At 47.1% G+C, this 23,403-nt stretch overlaps 1 protein-coding gene across 16 annotated transcripts in view; it reads right to left on the reverse strand.

The window, feature by feature from the left end:
* The window catches only part of MORN1 (MORN repeat containing 1), a 146,964-nt gene that overhangs the window by 86,901 nt on the left and 36,660 nt on the right, over positions 1–23,403 (reverse strand). For 11 of the 16 annotated variants that reach the window (XM_039367490.1, XM_039367493.1, XM_039367491.1 and 8 more), the window contains exon 13: positions 9,086–9,159. In XM_039367490.1, the coding sequence (XP_039223424.1) occupies positions 9,086–9,159 (74 nt within the window). Of the gene's footprint in view, positions 1–3,533; positions 5,055–6,578; positions 8,960–9,085; positions 9,160–23,403 lie in introns of those variants that run through there. The other 5 variants (XM_039367487.1, XM_039367483.1, XM_039367482.1 and 2 more) reach the window with 3 other exon arrangements.

Genomic DNA, 23,403 nt, shown 5'->3' on the forward strand with positions numbered 1-23,403 from the left:
GTCTGCTTATGAGAGTCGTGGCAGGGCGCCTAACAATGCTTCTTGATGTGGATCTTGAGATTAATTTTCCTTCCTCGTGAACGTGGTACGGGCAGGCGGGGAGTTGGACTACATGTCCCATGAACAACAGGGTTATGAGTGGTTTTTAGGTGTCAACCGACTCCCTTGATCTGCCCTACTGGATCCGTGTTTGGCATTTGGACCAATTCAACCTCTACTTAAAAAAACCTTCAGAGGTCCAACAATGGAGGTTTTTAAGAAGAGATTACACAGTCACTTGCTTGAAATGATGTTTCCCTGCTTGAGCAGGGGGCTGGACTAGAAGACCTCAACAAGGCCCCTTCCGACTGTTATTCATTCAAATTGTGAACCATCAACAGAACAGGGGATAATCAGACTTTGTGTGTGTGTGTGTGTGAGAGTACATAGTTGGTTGATTTTGCATACACCACTAAGCCTCGGGGCAGTTTAGTTTTCAGCTCAGCATGCTGTGTGGTTCACGACAACAACGTGCAATCAATGAGCGAACCGCTGTTTTACAGCATTAAAATAATTTGAAATCCACCTTCCTAGCTGGAATGCTGCGGGGGGGGGGATCTCTTGGTTTATTCCTGTTTTTTTAATGCCTCAGCCGAGTCTCCCACCAAACCACGAAAGAGGCAAAAGTCCCCAAAAGGGGAGGAAGTGAAGCAAAATATGAAATGATCCTATCTGTTAGGCGTCTTTAGCTTGTCTTCAATACAAACTCTTCAGCCGTTTCCCGCTTGTCGGAGAAACCCGCCAAGACAATAAATAAATCTAGATCATGAGCAGAACATAGAATATCAGGGTTGGAAGGGATCTTGGAGATCTTCTAGTCTAACCCTCTCTGTTTGAGCAGGAGACCCTATTCCATTCTGGACAAAGGGCTGTCCCATCTCTTCTTGAAAGCCTCAGTGATGGAGCACCCACAACTTCTGGTGTCAATCTGTTCCACTGGTTAATTGTTCCCGCAGTCAGGAAGTTTCTCCTTAGTTCCAGATTGGATGTTTCTTTAAGGATCTTCCAAACCCATTACTCCTTGTTCTGCCTTCAGGTGCTCTGGAGAATAGGTTGACACTCTCTTCTCTGTGGCAGCTCCTTAAATAGTGGAAGACTGCTCTCATGTCAGCCCACACCTTCTTCTTATTAAACTAGGCATGCCCAATTCCATCAACTGTTCTTCACATGCTTTAGCCTCCAGCCCCCTGATCATCTTTGCTGCTCTTCTCTGCACTCTTTCTAGAGTCTGAGCATCAATGTGTGACTGTCATACATCGTACAGGGCACTGACAGCTTCTTTGGTGATGCTCATCCAGGCCCTTCTATTGGAAGGGCATCATCTGACAAACCCATGGTCCAATACCACTGGCTTTGGTAAACAGCCGTCTTACCCTTTCATAATTTCTGACTGCCGGAGCACCTGCTTAACGAACATTTCTCGCTTCTGTTCCTGGCCAAGAAAATAGATGCCTATTTATAGTGCTTATAATTTAAAAAAAAAAAACCCATGTACCTTACCATGGCAACCACAGTGTCCATGTGCTACCTAAAAGACAAAAAGCTTTGCCGTGCAGGAAGCACACAGACATGCACACATGTACAAGTGGTGTCATTTTTTATTTTTATTTTTTGCTTTGGAACACTTTGTTTACTAGTTTTTAAATATCCCTTCTCTTCTTATGAATCGATGCCCGTTACTGATCTGAAATTTTTAATTTCCTTACGGGCAGACCCCCCAAATCTCCCCTTTGTTTCTCCAACCCACTGCGCCCAAAGAGAGGGGTGAAATTCCCAGAAAAAGAATCTGGAGTTGTTGCGCTGGGTTTTGTGACGAAGTGGGGAAAGAGTTGTCGGTCTTGGAGGTCTTCTGCTTACACAATCCTCCCTTTGTTTTCTACCTCTTTTTCTCAAATGTTTTTCTTTTTGCAGTTTTTTTTTTTTTGCCCACGCGTTCGGGACAATTTTACAGGACAATCTCTCCTGCCTGCCAGCTTTTGGGAAAGCCACCATCGTGCTGGCTTTGTGTAACTTGTGTCACGGGGATAAAAAGAAAAAAGAAAAAAAAAAAGGCTTGCCTCTGTTTGTATCCTGTCCGGTTGGAAAAGATGGGAACGAGGAGGCAGAGGGCCAAGGAAGAAAGCAAGGGTAGCATTTTAATGACTGGCAGAGCTTCAAAGAGATCTTCTAAGGGATCATGGCCAGCGGATCTGCATTTTAATCCCAGCAGGAGAGCGACTCTCGTCTCTCATGACTGCCAGGAGTCCATGGGAAAGAAGCAACTGGTTAGGATGTGGGGCAAAGGATTTAGGAGTGGGAAGGAGTGATAGTCGGTAACATCCAAGCAATTTCTAGGTCCTCTCTTTTCTTTCTGCGTGGATGTCACTTTCCGTGTCTTTCCCACTTTTACTGCCCCACATCCTAGAATAAGCCCCCCCCCCAGCAAGCGTTCAGGATCAATGTTCATAAAACCCTCTAGCAAAATCTGTGAGGCCACACGTCCCGAATTTCATCCGCTTCTGCCATTGTACTACATAACAACGGACTGTATTGGGGCCGGATTTAAATTTCAAATAAAAATCAAGTGACGATTGAGCTATTAGGACTGCTTTCCTGAGGAAGGGACAGAAATACCAATGCTTAGGCAATTATCTCCCATGGTTTTTTTTTTTTTTTTTTTTTTACAAAAACGAACCCACATTGCAGCGTCTACTCTGATGTAGTCAAGAAAAGTTACAGACTGGGACATGCCCCAGACCTTTGGATAGTCTCCCCCATGTTTTTTCAGCATATTTCAACTTGTAGTCAGGGGTTTTAAGTTTCCTCTCCCTAAAACATCCATTGTTTCCAACAAGTCACATTGACAACAGAGAACCACACAAACCTGGTTGCCAGGAGAATCAAAAATAAAAAATAAAAAATGTGCAACTACCAAGGCAATATCGGAGCTGTTCCTTTCTCCCCAAACACCCTGGCAAATAACTCACAAGGTGGGGGGGGGACCATAAAAGGCAAGCCCACCTATTAATGCTCACAACCCACAGGTTGCCACATGCCATTATGGGAGGTGGGACAAACTCCCTCTCTTGGCAAGGAAGGCTTGCTGTTTTTATCGGCTCTTCTTTTGTGGCAACTGAAGGGCGTGAATGGATTTGGCTTCCGTTCTACATTCCTGAATCCTGCAGAAGGAGTCTTGTGAAGCCGACAAACCTTTTCTTCTCGTTTGGAAATTTTAAAATTTGCAAAAAAGAAATATGAAGACTTGTGGATTGCTCAAGAGGAAGGAGGGCGGGAGAGCGGGAGGGAGGGAAGGAAAGGAAGGAAGGAAGGAAGGAAGGAAGGAAGGAAGGAAGGAAGGAAGGAAGGAAGGGAGAGAGAGAAAGCAAGAAGGAAGGAAGGAAGGAAGGAAGGAAGGGGAGAGAGAGAGAGAGAAAGAAGGAAGGAAGGAAGGAAGAAAGGAAGAAAGGAAGGAAAGAGAGAGAAAGAAGGAAGGAAGGAGAGAGAGAGAGAAAAAGAAGGAAGGAAGGAAGAAAGGAAGGAAAGAGAGAGAAAGCAAGAAGGAAGGAAGGAAGGAAGGAAGGAAGGAAGGAAGGAAGGAAGGAAGGAAGGAAGGTAAATTATACATCTCAATGTTTATATCTTTCTGGACATCTAATTCACTGTGGCTAGTAAGATGTTTCTGCAGGGCCCAGAGTGTAGACGTGAAAGCAGTGTCACTCCTCCTGCTCTGTCACTGCATTCAGAAACAGAATACCCCCAAAAGCAGTGGTTAGATTAAGCCATGCCTGGACCAAGTTTTCTTGGCGTGAATTGGATATATCTAAAAAACGATAGCCCATCTTTTTTAGCTCACAAGAGAAGAATAAGAGAGGGCCCCTTCTGCAGACTGGTGTATCTGACTCATGAAGGAGGCAGGGCTTCCGAGACAAGGGTGCCCTTCAAAGGGATTTCCCAGAACCCCCCTAGTCAGCAATGCTAAGGCCTTCTAGGGGAAAGAGGCCCGACCTATCCAGGGGAGACTAGCTCAGGCGGAACCTTTGTCGCTCCTGGAGCTTAAGAAGCTCAACCCACATGCCTCCAATCCCAGTGGCCACCAGACAGAATTGGGTTTCCAACAGATGCGCTCCCTCTTCTTCCTCCCCACTTCCAGCTTTCCTCCTCGCTGGCCTGTCCCACTTAGGTTTTATTCGCAAATAAGCCACCGGGCTTCAGAAGACGCTTTTCAAGGCAGCAGGCCCCTTTTCGGCTCGTAGCGGGCGAAGTTTAAACGCGTTCTATTTTATTTCCTAATGTGCTGGAGGGAGAAGAAGCGTCCCTTTCCACGAAAGCAAAGCGAAACGATCCAATCGCCAACGGACCGTCGGCCAATTAATAAATACGATTTATGAGGTGCGTTTTCAGTCGTCGGACCCTCGGCCGATTCATCAGCTTCGACAACGTCGCCGGGACATCTCGGTGAACCGTTGCACAAACTCCCTCGCTTGCATGAGGGTTGTGGTTTTTTTTGGAGGGGGGAGTTGTTGTTGTTGTTGTTATCCGCGCAAAGTCCATGTTGATATAGAAAGTCATGATACGTAGATGCCAGAGGGACTGAAGGCTTGGCCTGTGTCGACGGAAAATTAAATATCTAGAGTTCGTCGAAATGAAATGTTGGCTGGAAGAAATGATAAAACAGATGGCTGGGTTTTGTTTCTTGGCTGTTTGGTTCCCAGGCTGAAGATCCTTTGAGGGAGAGAAAGACCGTTGTGGAGAGGTGAAATTGGATGAATAATTCCCAGGTCAGCGAAGGGCACATATATGTATATATATATATATATATATATATATCCCCCTGAGTTTGGGGGGGTGGGGGGAAGCTTGGTTGCAGTCCATCAATTTTCTCCCCCTTTAACTGCCAAGATCTTTCTGAATTTCTTTACCGGAATCCATAACTATCTCTTTTTTTGGCAGGACTCTTAAAAGCTTGAAAACAGGTGGGAGAACTTGGCCTAGAAACGGAGGTGATGTCACTTCGCGAACCATAATTACATACTCGCCTGAAAGATAGAAAGGAAAGCTGGGAATTAACCAAGGGGTCTGGATTAACCGTTACCCTAAAGCAGGCTACGGAATGGGGCCCGGGAGGACGCCTCCCGGACAAACCACGGAGATTTGACACGGAGGGCTGGCAAGCATGGACCAGGCCTCTCCAGGCACGCTCGGCTGGCTGCAACGCGTTTCCCCACCTGCGTTAAAATCTACTTGATTATCGAAAAACCCGTGCCTTTTCATTGAAGGCGCAAAGCACGGCCTCGCCTTGCTTAGCTGGCCGCCCGTTTTTGAACGCAACAGGGCCAAGGAGATATTTTGCATCCACGCAGCACACCCAACGTGGATTCCCGGCTTGGATTCCAAACAGTCTCCACGCGGCTGGCTCTCTCCCGCCTGCTCCGGGAGATGGGAATCTATTCCGCCGCTCTGCCTTGCCCCCAGAATGAGACATTCAAAAGGCAAGGCGACCCAAAAGACACGGGGGGGAGGAAGAGGGGGAAACCAAGAACGCTTTATCCCTGTCCATGTTTTTCAGACCAAAGGTGGCCTTTCGGCTTTGAACAGCTTGCGGGAAGCCACCTTCGGCATCGCAGCCTGCAAGGTTATATATAATCTCTCGACTAATAAAATAGGATTTTCTGTGCCGGGTGGGTTTCCGTTTCCAGTGAAGTTCTGGAAGCAACTCAAAGCCTTTGAACACGGATAACTCATGGGTCCTTGGGAAAGGACCGTTTTTCTTCTCACAACCCATGAGATTCCCTCAGAGGAAGAACAAACAGGCCCAACAAGGCCAAGTCACGTTTGAAGATTGTAAAGGATTGTAAAGAAAATTGTGAATAGAAAGTACCACGTACAATGAATGCACACTGCATAGTTCAGGAGTCCTGAAGCCCTGGGCTACGGCTGACTAACAGGTTATGGCCTATTCGGAATTGGGATGTGCGAATGGCGGGCTGTGCATGTGCATGCATGCAACTCAACTTGGCCCATCGCTCACACAGTCCAGTTCCCCTCTTCCCCCCCCCCCCAAGCTGGGCTGCTAAGCTGCCAAGGTTGGAGACCGCTGGCATAATTCATACTAATAGCAGTAGCATTAGGTCATCAACTTCCTCATTCCTGGCTTGGCTCTTGCTGAACGTGGAGACTTTTTTTGAAAGCAAATGTTACCAACGAATTCAGTCAGCCCAAAGACTGCTCCTCGTCTATCTTGGCGGGCCTTTGACCATTGGAGTTGCCATTTTCCACGGTGAAGGAACAAATCCCAACACTGCTGTTACGCAGCTGGATTGGGGCTAGGATGCTTGGGTTAACAGCCCCTGAATTCAAAAGGGGAAAACATTCCAGGAGATTTATTTATTTATTTCTTCTTCTTCTTCTCCTTCTCCTTCTCCTTCTCCTTCTTCTTCTCCCTCTTCCTCTTCTTCCTCCTCTTCCTCCTCCTCCTCTTCTTCTTCTTCCTCTTCCTCCTCCTCCTCCTCCTCTTCTTCTTCTTCTTCTTCCTCCTCCACTTCTGTCTAGGTGGGCAAAATTGCAAAAGAGGTACCTCTGCAAGTTTGAGAAGATTCTGCCCTTGTGCTCCACATGAAAGCCCAGCCTTACCCAAGGCCGCGATCGAACAGAGAAAAGCGCACATGGAATTGCTCAACGGAGATTAGTTGTCGTGGGGAGGAGCTGATTTGGCCGCAGTCCTAAAAGCTCCGATTTTCAGAGGTCTCTGTTTCCAAGGAATGTGAGGCGTGTGCAGTTCCTCGTGTCTCAGGAAGGTAAACATCTGTACCAGAAGACCTACTTATGAACTGATGACACAGTTACCCAGAGGCACAGATGGATTTGCTGTGCGGTATATTCGGTAGAGTACACTTTTGAACTTTGGGGTTGGAAAACTCCTGGGAAGAGCGTGGACAGCCGAGATAACAAACTAATGGATCCTCAGACGAATCCACTCAAGAGTTCTTGTTCGAAGCACAAATGATCCCTATTTTGGACACATTGTGTGAAGACCCAGCTCTCTACAGAAGGCTCCTGGAACAAGACCCGGAGTGAAGCTATGATGCCTTCCAATCTATGTCTCTTTCTTTCTTTCTTTCTTTCTTTCTTTCTTTCTTTCTTTCTTTCTTTCTTTCTCTCTCTCTCTCTCTCTCTCTCTCTCTCTCTCTCTGTTTCACCTCCCATTCTGCAGTAAGCCTTCCTCTCCCTTACTTCCCCACCCATCTGTTCCAAAGACAGACTGACATTTAAAAAACAGGGAGAGAAAGAACATCAAGTCACAGCTATCTATACACAGCCAGAAAGGAAGGAAGGAAGGAAGGAAGGAAGGAAGGAAGGAAGGAAGGAAGGAAGGAAGGAAGGAGATACTACTTTTTAAACACTTGCATGTACTGTATGTTGCCTTGGACATTTAGAAGTTGGGATTTCAAAACCAGAATGCAGGTTTAACTCAGGAATCTGTATCATCAGAATAGCCTGCTTAACCCCACACATAATTCATACCATTGCTTGTCACCCACTTGCTCATCACACTCTCCCCACTCAAAATGATGGTGTTAAAATCCTTTTGCAACCCCCCACCCCCACCTTTGTGGTCTCTGCGGCAATTGGTGGTTAAATGCTTTTCTTAGCCGCAGACCGGAAGGACTGAACCTGGTGAAGTGGAAATCAGCAGTTCCCAAGCCAGCCAGAACTGTTATGTCAACAGGGAGCAGAATCTACTAATCAGAAGACTGGGAGGAGACTGGCCCAAAGTCCATTGACTCAAAAAAAAGAACAGCAAAAAGGATTTGTATACTAACACCTGAATAACACAGCATTCCTTAATGTCCCCCTTTTCTTAATATTGGGAATCGCCCTGAAGGTATACACTATTTAGTAACATCTACTATCTTAAATACGATTATCCATCAGATACGTTCTTTCCGTGCAAATTTCTGTATTTGATCTTCTCTGACATACTTCATTTTATACCAGGGTTGAGCCAAGAATGCCAGGGGGTACAAGGCTCCGCGTCACACTGTCCCCCAAAACCACAGGACAGTCCACTGTCCACTGATTCCCATTGTTTGCTGTACAAACAAACTCTTGGGTGCTCTTAAGAAGGAAGGCCTCCAAATGATCTACAGATTCTACATCCAGCATCCTTCTTCCCTCCCCTATAATGAACACCACACGTGGATAGTAAAGATGGTATCGGCAACATAAAAAGGAAAAATGGCTGCAATTAAAGGGGGGGGGAAGGTGTTTATGAAATTCACTATCACCGAGAATCTGAAGGGCAGAGAACGTGCGCGGAATAAGGCCCCTCTTTTGCTAATGACCTTTTGAGAGGTGCTGGAATTATCGGAGGGCATTTACGGAGTGATGGGAGAAGGGATTATCCAATGCCATTAAACGGGGAAAGAGAAAGTTCTCAAACAGAGTCAGCCTTCCTTTGCTTTGATCAGGAGAAGCACAGATAGGAGACCTACCCAGAGAGAATAGAAAGATGCTCTGCGTGCAAATCCTGCAAGGGTGTATTTGTGTGCATTTGTCTCTGCAAGTCCAGGGGGGGGGGGACGAGAAGCCCTGCAGGGTACACACTGAGTCCTCGAGTTATAAGCAGTCATTTAATGGCAAAAAATACACAGAGAGGATTCAGTTACAGTTACAAGATTAACCACAGTGAAACATCGGATCTGGCCATGTGGCGCTTCAACTTATGCCCTCTGTGACTTACGACTGGAACTCTGGTCCAATTGTGATCTTAAGTCAACCTGTAACTTCCCATTCTTCTGACCGAGCCCTTAAATGCGTTATTCAGGCTTTTCCCAAGCTGGCAACCTCTTCCTAATGTGTGGACTTCAAGTCCCAGAATTCAGTTCCCAGACGTCCGCCCGTCTTAAAGCCACCAAGTTGGGAAACACAGCCCTAGAGCAGCCTTGTGTTGATAAAAATAAGGGTGTGTTGTTGTTTTTTTAAACCGAGGAACGTTTGGTCCTTTTTTAAACTTCCGGCCCGACAGCTGCAACTACACAAAAATGAGTTAAAAGCAGAGAAATCTTACCTGGTGGAGGTGATGTGATGTTCGGCGAACTTTCGTTCATCCTGGACTTCCATCCTTCGGTGGCTATTCTTGACCTAGAAGAGGCAAAGGAAGTGTTACTGCTTTGGAAATCAGTCCAGGAATATTGTCGTTGTGTAAGACTAGGCTTCTAAGAGTATAAAGAGTGTAAAACGCCCACGACCTAAAACAAGGTGGAGCGACCACATCAGCAAATATGGCGGGCCCAGTTGGCAAAGGGAAGCGCAGGACCGTCTTGGTTGCAAACAGGCGGAAGAGGCCTTCCTCCTGCAGTGGGTAGAGAATGGCTAAAATGATGATGATGATGATGAAAGCTCTGCGTATTTACTTGGAAGTAATCCCATTAAAGGCGATGGCAATTACCCTCCAGGTAATGGTACCTTGCTTCCTGGGTAGTAAATATGAGGAACCCCTTGGGGCTTCCCTGACAGAGCTGAGCGTTTCGCTTGCTTGCTTGTTTGGAGGGAGCAAATATTGAATATTTATTCGGCCTTTCTTGGCACGGCCCTTTGCCCGATTTTTAGAAAGGTGAAGAGGGTAACCAGGAAGTGAGGAACAGGCTTTGCTGGCCTCCCAGGGGACAGATATAAAACTCAGAAATCCTGGCTAGCAAAGGAACGAAGATAAATAATTTAGCACTAAGAATAACCCAGGCTTCATCCTTTGCCAACGTTAGAAGAAATAAAGTTATATGAAAGTGCTTTTTTTATTTTATTTTAAACAAACAGACCCTCTGGGGGGGTCTAAAAATAATAAATACGAAACGAGAAGAGTTCAAAAGCGATGTGGATTAGTGGCGTATAAAGGGGAGGATTAAAAATAAACAAAATCCTTAGGTCCCCCCCCCAAATTGCGTCTATTGATCTACCTCGCAATGATTCGACTTTTTTTTTTTATATTATTATTAAACTTCATCAGAATCCTGTGAAGGAGACTCACTGGGAGAAGTTGGTTCAAACACATTCACTCAGGTAACAGAAGGACCAGAACTGTCGGCCTCCTTGTTACTTGGCGGTTTATAAATGAGAGAAAAACCAACTCTCAGATTGTACTGGCTATGGAATTTTATTTTTTCCCCAAAAAACAGCGGTCGAGGACCTCCGTATTCTGCTCCTTGCGTCGAGGGATAACGAGGCTTTCAAGTGTCCTTATTTATGAAAAGCTAGAGAATGAGAACAATTAAGCAAAGCATCTCCTTCTTTCTCTAAGAACATAAGTAGTAACCCCCCCCTTTTTTTTAAATGCAACGTTGCTTGCATATTTCATCAAAGGTCCCATGTCTCTCAACTTTGAGAACATAAATAAATGACTTCACAGGGCTTGCTGGATGCACCGGCAGACACGCTCTTATAAACAGAATGGAATTTATTTATTTTTAAGATTTTTTTTTATTTTTTTTTGCTTGCTTCTCGATTGCCTGAGAGGCTTTATAATGGGGAGTTGATGGAGAAAATTAATCTCTTTCTCTGTTTTGATTAGGGGACTGAAGACTAAAACATAGGAAGAACGGTGGTAGGAACTGGGGATGTCTAGTTTAATGAAGAGAAGGACCAGGAGTGACATGACAGCAGCCTTCCATCATTTGAGGGGCTGCCACAAAAGAAGAGGGAGTCAAGCTATTCTCCAAAGCGCCTGAAGGCAGGACGAGAAGCAACGGATGGAAACTAATCAAGGAGAGAAGCAACCTAGAACTAAGGAGAAACTTCCTCACAGTTGCCTTCAGAAGCTGTGAGTGCTCCATCACTTGGACAACCGTTTGTCTGAAATGGCATAAGGGTTCCCTGCTTGTCAAAGGGTTTAGACCAGAAGATCTCTGAGATCCCTTTCAACTCTGTTATTCTCTTATTTTCAATACTCTCCAGATTCAACGATCTGGATCTCGACTTGGGGGTCGTTGGAGAGAGAGGGGAGATGAGAAAAGGAATATAAAACGTTCTTTGTGGAAATTTGGAAAAGGTTGACCTCTGGAAACGCCTTTCTCTACTTAAGTGCAAAGGTCTCATTTTGAGTTACGACAAGGACACAGAAAAACACAAGTGGTTGTTGGTGTGCCTGACCTAGAAAGCTTGACGTTTTAGACTTATTGACCTCATAGGGCAGGGGTAGGCAACCTTGGCTCTTTTATGACTCGTGGACTTCAACTCCCAGAATTCCTGAGCCAGCTTGGCTGGCTCAGGAATTCTGGAGTTGAAGTCCACGAGTCATAAAAGAGCCAAGGTTGCCTACCCCTGTCATAGGGCAATAGTTTTGGACTGGGAAATTTCCTCTATAGGCCTGCTCAAACGTCCACGTTCTACGGATGATGTCCACTGATGAGATTGTGGAGGTCATCCATATTCAAAGTGACCCTTCTCTTTGGTAGCAGACCATCCCCGGGAATTTAGCTGGATTCCCAAGACGAAACGTTTTCTGCTGTAAATGATTTAAATGAGTGCAACCAATTGTTGTCTTTCTCCTCCAGCTTTCATTCTCCGCTGGTTGGATCGCTTGAAGCAGCTTTCCTATTTATTCAAAAGCGAAGTTCTATGGGCCATTGTTTTGACATTTGTCAATGGAAAACGAGAGGGAAATGACGTAAGTAAATAATATACGGAAGATAAGATTCATGCTTAGAGCAGGCCTTCTTTTAACTATGCTGCAGGACTTCCAAAGACTGCACTATTTATTAATTGCTGCTGAGTGTGTCCAACTTCAGGAACACGGTGCCCAAATTATAACTGCGTCTTCAGCTGGATAATTTGTTCAGGGCGCGTTCCAGGGGTCCCATCAGAAAATTGGGTTTTTACACAGGAATCCGTTGGAAGTGCCTCGGTAAATTTTGATGGGGTAAGTCAGAAAGTAAATACACCAAGAAACAAAAAGGAAGTTGGAGGGGTGCCACAGGAAGTGGTTTTGATCTTGGCAAATCCTCCCAATAGGAACATTTTGCTGCATTATAATTCAGCCTATTGAAGACTATTGTAAGTGTAAGCTCTGCGGGCCAAGCATCAGCTGGGCCCATAGAATGGATTCGGCCTCTCTCACGAGTTAATGCTCCATTTTCCCTTCTGCGGGATTAACGTTTCTTCCGAAGCAGGTTTATTCTTTCCGTTACCCTGGATAGCATTCAGGAAGGAGTGGTCTCTTCCAGGCAGAGATGACGGCAATAGGAATATTTAGCTGCCTGAATCGGACTTACAGGCCAGATTAATGCAAGGTTTTATTATGCCGCACCGCTTACTTTTCAACTCCTTTGAAAAGAACCCTTAAAGAAACTAAATTGCTTTCCTTTCATAGAGTTAGCCAAGTACTTATTTTACATGCAAAGCCAACTTTTCCTTTTAGTGAAATCGTGCCAGATTCAAATCCAGAGGCGTTTCACACAAAAAGTACTCAGATCTGGGGGAGGTATAAAGGTGTGTGTGTGTGTGGGGGGTATAAAGTCTCCAATTCAATGTTCGGACTTGCAGAGCGCCAAGGTTTTGCCGTGCAAGGTTATCCAGAGGTAAAACATCCTGACGTGAGTTCATCCAAGACCCATTAACCTTAAATCCAAGTGACTGAAGCACAAGATATGATCAAATGCAACATCTGATGCTTCACACCACGGGCCAGTTCACTTGACAGGCGAAATGCGTGGTTAGGTTCCTGCAATCCACCAAACAAATAACCAACCCGGCTGATTTTGGACAGCATGCGGCGCCGAGCCAGCCTTTATACTCAATAAGCGTTCATCCTAAGGAAGAATAGAATAGAATAGAGCTGGAAAGGGACCTTGGAGGTCTTCTAGTCCAGCCCCCCCACTCGAGCAGGAGAACCTAGACCATCTCGGACAAGTGACTGTCTAGTCTCTTCTTAAAAATTTCCAGTGATGGAGCGCCCACGATTTCTGGAGGCAGGAAATTAATTGTCCTCCCTGTCGGGAAGTTTCTCCTTTAATTCCAGGTTGCTTCTCTCTTTGATCAGTTTCCAACCGTTGTTTCTCGTCCTGCCCTCTGGTGCCCTGGTGAATAACGTGGCCCCCTCTTCTTGGTGGCAGCCCCTCAAATATTGGAACACTGCTATTGTGTCTCCCATTTCTTCTTTTCTTTAGACTAGCCAAACCCAAGTCCAGCAGCCGTTCTTCGCATGTTTAAGTCTCCAGGCCTTGGATCATCTTAGTTGCTCTTCTCTGAATTTTCTCCAAACTCTCAACCTCTTTTTTTGTGACAGGGTGGCCACATTTGGCTGCAGTATTCCAGGTGTGGCCTCACTAGGGTTTGATAAGAGTTTGAGAGGATCTTCTTCCATTGACAAGGAGCCTTCTTCCACCAGCTCGGGCATCACCAAGGATCGGGAGACTGAAGCCAGAGGTCCAATAGGAAAATGACTGAGCGAACGAGGGGAGTTGAGCAGCTGGTCAACTGAGACCGATTTCCACCACCCCCCCATACCAAATAATCCCTACCCCTCAATCCACCATCATAAGAGAACCCCACTCCTTGTGAGTTGCTCCATTTATTATTTCTGCAGTGCGTCAGGGGGGAAGTATTCCCACTAAGCCACAGGGATTAAAGACCGAAGCGGTGGGAGACTCAGATCGTATCCGTCATACCCATCTGTTTTCGATTCCAACCTTTCGCACCTGCTTTTATTTATTATTCCTTGCTTAGACAAGACAGGACTCATTTTTCAAGCTATTTTTCTCTCTCCCCCCCCCCTTCCTTCCTGAAAAGAAAAGCATAGAAAGGCAGGGGTTTCTTTAAAAAACAAAAGAGAGGATCATGATCCTCTATTCTTTCAAGCTCTCTTCGGCCTCACTCCGAAGACTCCCAAGAAGAGATTTTAAGAATGACTGACGTGATGGGGGCTCTGGGATCCAGTGAGGAGGGGCAGAAATCAGCTCTTCGGAGTCGGCTGGGTCCGTGCAACTCGGCTGAAGTGAGGGATCCTTGCTGCTCCCTTTGAGCTGGCTTGTTTTCTTGCAAGGCTGGCACTGACGATCTTACCAATAAAGGAGAATTTTTGTAGCTCAGGGCTGAGACGAGGGGTCCTTGGTGCTCGCTGAGCTGGCTCGTTTTCCTGCAGATGTTTCACTACCCAAAATATCCTAAGCAGACCAAAAGACCTGACAGCCCAAGAAAGAAAAATAGGAGTCATCTGCAACAAACAATGTAAGAAGTACAACAATCACTATGTAGGACAAACAGGCGGAACGTGTAGAAGAAACCAGTCTGGGTCAAAACCACTTCTTTCAAGGGTTGGCTAGTGCTAAAAAAAGAAGGCAGCGAAGGGAAACAATGGAGACCGAAAGGGAGAAGAAGCAATACAAGAAGGACAACAAGAAGAAACAACGGGTGGAAACTGATCAAGGAGAGAAGCAACCTAGAGCTAAGGCGGAATTTCTTCCCAGTGAGGACAATTAAGCAGTGGAGCAACTTGCCTCCATCGCTGGAGGTTTTTAAGAGGAAACGGGACAATCATTGGTCTGAAATGGGGTCGGATCTCCTCCTTGAGCAGGGGGCTGGACTAGAAGACCTCTGAGGTCCCTTCCAACTCTTGGTATCCTGAGAAGGTAAACTAAAAGTAGATATCCTCTTCTTCCTCTTAAATAACTGAGAAAGGCAAAGGAAGGGAGGCTGCCTTTGAAGAGCCCAAACAATTGGGCAAACCCAAAAAATCCAATTTTTTGTTAAGTATTTTTCTTTCTTTTTGGTTCAGAAACAAGAACATGGCAGATGGGTATCCGCAAACAACATGCTTTGCTCATGGGTGAACAAATGGAGAAAAGTAGGACTGGCTACTTTCTTGTACGCTTCCGTTGAGGCAACTGGCAGCGTCCATAGTTGTACCAATCACTTTTTTTTTAAGCATTTCCCCCCCCCCCTTGACATTTTCAGTTCTTTATCCAGATAAGAAAGATGAGAAGTACACACCATGCCTTCCTTCTGGAAGGTTCTTTCGGCCCTGGGTGTGCGTTTCACCGCAGCCCAACCACGAGAGGATTGCTCCAGGTGGTCTCGGAAAGGGCCAAAAAGAGAACTATTATCGTTATCGTTGTTTGAAATGAAGATAATATGGTTATATCTTGACTGACAGAGAAGAAAGAAAGGTCTTTTGGGTTTTTTTCTTTTTTTTTCCCCCTGCCTCGCGTGCCAAAATAACTTGGCTCTCTTTGGTTTCATCCACCTTGATATAGTGAGGAATTATTCGCTGTTCTAGTTCAGGCAGCAAAATTCTTTGGGGTTATCCAAATGTTCTTTCTCCAAGGTTTCTGCACATTCTTATACAACTGGGTTTTATTTAAGCAAATCTTTCCCTTGAGCTGCAGGGGGAGAAAAAAAAAAAAGCAGGTTTGAATACCACTTGGAACTGGCTTCTTCTCAAAATATGTACGGCTGTTGATTATCTGCTCCATCGATAGACGCTGTAGTAGCTGTGGAGTATGCGCAGTATGCTTGTAGCCCGATGGGCTTAATACAGGACGTGAACTAGAGGCTTAACCACTTCCTTAAACAAACTGGACCAGTGAAAGCTTCCTTATCAAGGAGAGAAGCAACCCAGAACTAAGGAGAAACTTAGAAACAGTGAGAACAATTAACCAGTGGAACTCCTTGCCTCCAGAAGCGGTGAATGCTCCAACGCTGGAAGTTTTTTAAGAAGAGACTGGACAGCCCTTTGTCTGAAATGGTATAGGGTTTCCTGCCTGAGCAGGGGGTTGGACTAGATGACCTCCAGGGTCCCTTCCAACTCTTAGTATTTTATTTCTGAAAAGAAGAGCTGGCCAGTAAGTGCAGGGAGTACGGACCAATGCTCGTTAGGGTGAGACCATTAATATAAACACATCAACTGATCCGGTCTCAGATGGAAGAACGAAAGACCCCTCTACTCAAGAGTTCAATTCAGCAGTTTGGGACAGGAACCAGTCTGGTTCTGTTCCTTCCAGCCTAACAGCTGAGATTTCAAGCAGAAGGAACAAAAGGGGGGGGGGAGAAGAAGGCAATGCATCATTTCACGATAGCATCAATTCAAGTGTTCAAAAAAAAAAAAAAAAGAAGGGGGGAAAAAAACCCCCCAACTAATTGACTCCATCTGTATTGATTTAAGGACTGATTAAATGCCTAATCAAGAAAGCCTTAATTAATTTTTTTTTTTTTAACTCCCCTGAGCGAGGAAAGCCTGGGGAAGGGGTGAAAGGGACGAGGACGAGGAAAGCATTTATTAATGATAACGCCTCGCGCTGCGTGTCAGATTTCCTCGGGGGGGGGGGGTGTCATGTACAACAGCCAACCCGTGAGTAATTACTCGCAAGGTCGTTCTCTGGATCTCGTTTGGAGACTGCGAAGGGACGGGGATTAGCTGGCTGGATTAGATTCTTGGGGGGGGGTGCTGCTGCAAGGGGGCAGCGTGCCTGCCCCCCCCCTTTCTCAAGTCAAAACAGGTAATCAGGGGCTGCCAAGGATAAGCACATCCTCCGGGGCTGTCAAGAGCCAGCTGGCCCTGCAGCCTTGGGAGACAAGGCTGTCCTTGCCAAGGGGTGACACGAAGCTAGCAGGAGGAAAGATACCAGGTGCCCTTGGGCGAGTTAGCGTCAAAATCCCCTTCTCTGGCGGTGTTCACACAACATGCTTAGCGGGTTAGGGTTAGGGAGAAGCATGGGAAGGGCCAGCTAAGCTTCGCCAGGGTGGATCCCGGCCGGAGGGCAGATGAGGGGCGTGGGTCTCGGCCTCCAAGGTAATCTGGCTGCCTTGGTAAACGGATCGACCCTCCAGGAAGGGGTGAATGTGTTGAGCGGGTTAAAACGTAGGTAGTCCTCAACGTACGACCGCCGCCGAGTCCGAGGTTCCTGTTGCTAAGCGAGGCAGCTGTTAAGGGAATTTTGCCCCACTTGACGACCTTGTGGAGGGGATCGCCGCAGTTGTTGAGTTAGTGACACGCTCGTGAAGGGAACATGGCTTTCCCACTGTCAGGTCGCCACAGGGGATGACAAGACCCCGGGGCGCCGCAACCGTCGTCAAGATGAGTCCGTTGCCAAAGGCCCGAATTTTGACCAGGTGATCACGGCGATGCTGCAATGGTGGGAAGGGCGAAGAACGGTCCCACGTCTCTTTTTTCAGTCCTCTTGTGACTTGGAACGGTCACTAAACGAACGGTTGTAACTGTAGGACCGCCTGTGAAGCCCCCCCCCCGTAGAAAGAGCCAACGAAATGGGCAATAACAACGCAAGAGGACAACGCAAAAGAGCGGCTTTGAGCCTTGGCCACGGGCCAGCATGGCTCAAACTCATGCTGGCTTCTCGTGACGGCCTCCAAGGATGCCAACGAGCCTCTCACAAAAGCCATCTCAAGAGGAATCACGAGGGGTTCTGCGTTGCCCCCCGATGAGGTGCTGAAGGCACCAGAAGCCAGCAGGGAGGATCGGGGACCAGCGAAGGAAGGAAACCCAGATTTATCTCATTTTAGCCGGGCCTGGGATCAAATGCAGGTGCGCTCTCTGTCCGAAGAGACTGGGAGGCTGGATAACCAGGCTGGGATGGGGAGGGGCCAGGAGGAAGTGCCCCCACCTCTCCCCACTTCCCCAAGTCTGGCTGATGGAAGCAATTTGGGAACAGCCGCGGCAGCTGCTCCCCGAACATTGTTCGGGAAACTCGCTGGGATCTTGATCACATTTCAAAAATTCCACAGAGTGCTTGATGTGTGTATGGTGGGGGGGGAAAGGGGAAGAGGAGGGGAGGGGGAGATCACTTTTTCAGGCAAAGTAAGATGGCAGCGTCAAGCCGAGTGCCATAGCTCGGGTTTTTATTGGCTCCACATTTGGCAAAGCCGATGCTTAGCAATGGCTGCAATGGAAAAACAACAAATGCCCTCAGCTGCCACAGCTGCATCCAATTTTCTTAACACAATATATGGGGAGGGGGGCGAGAAGCGTGTGGGGGGGGGCGAATGGGAATTCCCCAACTTTCTTCCCATCCAGAAATGCATTATATATATTTTTTTCTGAAGAGCCGATGGAGGAGGGGAGGGCGAGATGTCTTGGGGATCGTTCGATGCCAACGGTCCAGTCATCTGTGACAGACGTCAGAACCGTGCCTGGCTTTCCAAACGGCGCCTGTGAGGCCGTTACGGTGTGTGCTGAAAGCGAGCCTGTTCGGGAAGCCGCGGCGCTTTCAAAGGCCGCGTCCTCGCCCTCTCTCCGCTGGGATCCTCGACCTTATTGAGGTCATCAATTCCAGCCGAGAGCCGAGTTGCTTTAATTGACTTCTCCTGCGGTTGTCCCCGTGGCCCAGGCGCGGAAGGGCTGCTTGCATTTCTTCCCGGCGTTTGGAGACGGTTTCCCCGTTGCCCATCTTGAAGCAGCTGAGCAGTCGGTCACGGTGCACGAAGCGGAGCAGCCTGGAGGAGGGAAGGGGTTTTAAGAGAGGATCCCAACGGTGCTTTTCCACGAGGCAACTGAACTCTCTCGCTTTTCTTCTGAAGACTTTTGCTTCTCATCCAAGAAGCTTCTTCAGCTCTGGCTGTATGGTGGGGGATGAAAGGACTGATACTCCTTGCAGACTGCTGGTCACTTGCCTTCTTTTAGAGAGCCGTTGAGGCCAAGTGACCCCGAGGACACAGACAAACCTCCAAGTGGCCTCTAGGACTCTCTAAAACAGTGGTTCTCAACCGGTCGTAAGTCGAGGACTACTCAACCGGTCGTAAGTCGAGGACTACTCAACTGGTGCAGCATCGTTTGCAGAATGGGACTTTTGGCGGGCTCAGCAGGGCAGAGAAAGCCTGGACAATTCCTATTGGCTTTGGAAAGCCAATAGAATTAGACTCTATTCAAGAGAGTCTATTCTATGGGCTTTCCAAAGCCAATAGAATAAAAGGGAGGAGCACAGCTAAGGAAAAGGGGAAAAAAATGGCGGACTGCGTTGTTTGGCGACCCCCGTGAAATGGTCGTTCGACCCCAAATGGGGTCCCGACCCACAGGTTGAGAACCGCTGCTCTAAAAGAAGGCAAATGACCAGCGGTCTGCAAGGAGTATCAGTCCTTCCCTTCCCCACCACACAGTCAGAGCCGAAGAAGCTTCTTGGGATGAGAAGCGAAACGTCTTCAGAAGAAAAACAAGGGAGTCCCGTTGCCTCGTGAAAAAGCATCTTTGGGATAACTATGACCTGGATGACTTGAGAATCACAGATTTTAAGAGAGGACTAAAAGAAAAAAGCGGAACCACAGGTGGGTCCAGCTGGGAGGCCGAAGACTTGGACTGGCCAAGGCTTGGGGGAAATGACGTGACTTCAGACGTTTCAAGGTGGAATTAAATTCTCGCCTGGGATGGATCACAAATTTGCTCTTTGTCTGGCGTATCTGGATGTTGCTAGGAGGTACTTTTGCTGACCACATTTCCAAACCCGCTCAACAACAATACAAGGCAGTCCTCGGCTTAACGACAGTTTGTTAGGATGAAAAGACGGCTTGTTTAGTGAGCCCCCTACACCTGTCGGGCCCCCCAAGAGCATCCAAAGAGATCAAATAAAATCGGAGCCAGCTCTCGAGAGAAAAAAAGTTAACTCAAAGCCTGTCTAAACTTCTTAATGTTTGACATTCCTTTTTTTTCTCAAAATAATACTAATAATGTTTAAATAGCATTCCTGCTGCTATTGACATTTCTGCTTTTTCTCCTTTATTTAGACTCTCCCTATTCATCTTTCCCACCTGTGTTTGTGTGTGCATTTTAGGCTTTTAAACCATTATGGGATAATCTACATGTAATTTTTTTTTTTTTTTTAAAGCCGGTGATCACTCTTCCAGCGATTTTTATCTTCTTGGCCAGTTTCCATTGCAACTTGGTTTCTTCCTCTCTGTTATAGTCCGGAGCGCACGGATTTTGTCATTTCCTCTGCTGTAAGCCCTTCTCCATTTCTTCCCCAGCTGTTGAGCATTACCTCAACTAAGCAGATTTAAAGGCTCAAATGGGGGCTTACGCCTCATAGTTCGTTTAATATATTAGCAAGCAGGAGGGCAATTTATTCCAGGGGTCCCTCCGCCCTTCAAAACACAACTCTGTGTTTTCTCTCAGGAAAAGCCTGTGCAAGGAATGCATGTGTCAAATACAAACAACCAGGAAGGTTGTAAGCCAGAAGTGGCTTAATCCACCCAGGATCCTGAACCAAGCAATAGTTTGCTTCTTTTACAGACCATAGCTAAGAAATTATGGCTTAGGGCAAGGAGCAAAGATCCTATCAATTGAAATTGAATTGTGCCATTTTTTTGTCCTCGACTTACAACAGATCATTTAGTGACTGTTTGAAGTTACAACACTGAAAAAATTGACTTACGACCGTTTTTTCACACTTACGACCATTACGGCGTCCCCCGTGGTTAGGTGATCAAATTTTAGATGCTTGGCAACTGGCTCGTATTTACAAGGTCGCAGTGTCCCCGGGGGTCACGCGATCCCTGACTAACTTGACAACTGGAATGATTCATTTCAGCACAGCGGCAGGAAAGGTCGTAAAATGGGACAAAGCTCACTGAACAGAAACGTGGGGTCCAATTGCGGCCGTTAAGGCGAGGACGACCTGTGTTTGGACATTCCCTCTTTCTGCTGGGGAGGGCCAAAAAAAAGCTATATTCAAAACAGGCCCCAACCCAAAGAGTAAAGGAAGACTTGGTGGAACGCAACAGTTGTAGAAGAACAGATTTTTTGGGGTGGGTGGGAAATAAATAACAAGAAACCTCAGAAATTCCAGGGCTCAGAAGCCAAAGAATAGCAAAGGTTAATTGGAGTGGAAAGCAAATGGAAAACCAGGAGGGGAAACGGGACTCAAGAATCTTGGAAAAGGGCACACACCGGCTGGCTGGAACGCTGAACCGAAATGCGCTAGTCTACAATCTGTGGTTGTTGTTTCCCCCCTGGCTATGTGGAACACAACCAGAATGTGAGAAGTTGTTTGATGTTCCGTTGGTTTGCATTCGGGAGGGCAGAGAACCTGGAGCTGAGGGAGACCGTAAATCATCCGTCACAATTTTGGGAGTGAGGGGAAAGTGCAGAGAGGAGATAAGGCCTGTATTTTATTGGTTTCTAGCTTTGATTTCAGATCCTTTGTTGCTTTGTGTTTGTTTGTTTTAAATCTGCTCCTGGGCTGCCCTGCTTGTAGGATGGGATTGAATAATAATAATTAGCGTTTTGCCATAAAATAAATATGAGCCAATAAACGAAACCAGATTACTTTGTAACTTACTCCGAAGGTTCTTTGTAACTTGCTCTAACCTTCGGAGTCAACTATGGAGTTTCACTCTGATCAAGAGGTTTAGGTCAACAGTGTTTCTCAACCTTGACCATTTTAAGGCATGTGGACTTCAACTCCCAGAATTCCACAGCCAGCAATGCTGGCTGTGGAATTCTGGGAGTTGAAGTCCACATGCCTTAAAATGGTCAAGGTTGAGAAACACTGGTTTAGGAGGTTGACAGTGGAATTTCCAGACTACTGGCTGAGGAATTCTGGGAGTTGAAGTCCACAAGTCATTAAAAGGGGCCAAGTTGGAAGACCCCTGGTTCAAAGTGGTGGGATTCAGCCGATTCGCACCACTTCGGTAGCTACATTTTTGTTGCCCCAGGCCCAGAATGGATTTCCAGAAGTGGCATTCACGGAGAGAACCGGTTGTTCACCTATTTGAATCCCACCACTGCCCTGGTCTATAGTCTGGCCGCCAGTCCTGGCCATTTGTATTTTGTCGGGTTCTACTCCCCTAGCTGAAATCTTAATTTATATGGCGAGTCCACGGACGATAAGCCGTACACTAAATGAATAAATAAACAAACCACTCTTCTCCTTTATCCCAGCGGAGGGGGCGAGGGCTCTCTTCCGCCCGACTCGCCCGAGCCCAAACCGCTAGAGTCGCTTGTGCCGAGGTGAGATCTCTCTCCACAGCTTCTGCCACTCCGATGAAAAACCAATTAGTTCTCCCTGGTGGTTTTCTTCTCTCTCTTCCAGCAGGCACCTAATTGGAGCCACAAAAAGCCACTCATTCGCTTCCTCTTGAAAAGAGCTGTAATGACTAATCCTCCTGCTGTTAACTTGTCCCTCCAAACCAATTGGTCTCCATATCTGCTGGCGTGGCTGTAAGGCAGTGAGCCGGTATTCCTGCGGGGATCAGGATCAAAAACAAGGCCGCTGGCGGGAATGCTGGCTTCTCTCTCCCGAGTTCAGTTAGATCAGTGATTCTCAACCTTTCTAATGCCGTGACCCCATAATACAGTTCCCCATGTTGTGGTGACCCCCAAGTGGGTGTGGCCACCAATAAGAGGGAGTAGGACAGCTAGGGAAAAGGGAAAAAAATGGCGGACAGCATGGTTTGGCGACCCCCGTGAAATGGTCATTCGACCCCAAATGGGGTCCCGACCCACAGGTTGAGAACCACTGAGTTAGATGCTCGTGGCAGTGTGCGACAGGGCTGGAGGGGAGACGGGTAGGGGGAGGCCTCTCCAGCCCAAGGTCTCTCAAGAGGATCCAACCTGCGGCAAAGGCACCCCTGGCAGAAGGCGTCTTCGTGTGATCAGGGAAGGAATCGCCCTCCGTTTACAGCAGTGGTTCTCCACCTGCGGGTCGGGACCCCATTTGGGGTCGAACGACCATTTCACGGGGGTCACCAAACAACGCAGTCCGCCATTTTTCCCCCCCTTTTCCTTAGCTGTGCTCCTCCCTTTTATTCTATTGGCTTTTGAAAGCCAATAGAATAGACTCGCTTGAATAGAGTCTAATTCTATTGGCTTTCCAAAGCCAATAGGAATTGTCCAGGCTGTCTCTGCCCTGCTGAGCCTGCCAAAAGTCCCATTCTGCAAATGGTGCTGCACCAGTTGAGTAGTCCTCGACTTACGACCGGTTGAGTAGTCCTCGACTTACGACTGGTTGGGGGTCACGGCATTAAAAAGTTTGAGAACCACTGGTTTACAGGATTAACCTGCAGGAGGTGGAGGAGGAGGCGAGGCTTCTTTGCGATGTCTCTAAGCGCGAGGCTGGAAACGAAAGAGGAGGATCGTCCACTGTGTCGCGCTCACAATCCAAAAATGAACAAACGGGCAGAAATTCGGAAAACGAGTTTGTACGGGCGGCGAGGGACAGCTGTTCTCAACCTGTGGTCCATGGATCCCTGGGGGGGGGTCTGTGATATCATCACGGGGGGGGAGGGTTTGTGGAAGCTTGAAGAAATGTTATGATTTCAATCCTCAGTCTTGGCACTCCATGGCCGTGGTCACAAAAGGGGTCTGTGGTAAAGAAAAGGTTGAGAATCACGGGTGTGGGAGACGAGCAGGCCGAGCTGGAAGGCAGGGTTAAACGTGTCATCAGTTTGGAATAA

The sequence above is a fragment of the Crotalus tigris genome, unplaced genomic scaffold (genome assembly GCF_016545835.1).
Source record: "Crotalus tigris isolate CLP2741 ecotype Arizona unplaced genomic scaffold, ASM1654583v1 scf7180000020588.15403103151:6194809, whole genome shotgun sequence".
In the NCBI taxonomy this organism is placed as follows: domain Eukaryota; kingdom Metazoa; phylum Chordata; class Lepidosauria; order Squamata; family Viperidae; genus Crotalus; species Crotalus tigris.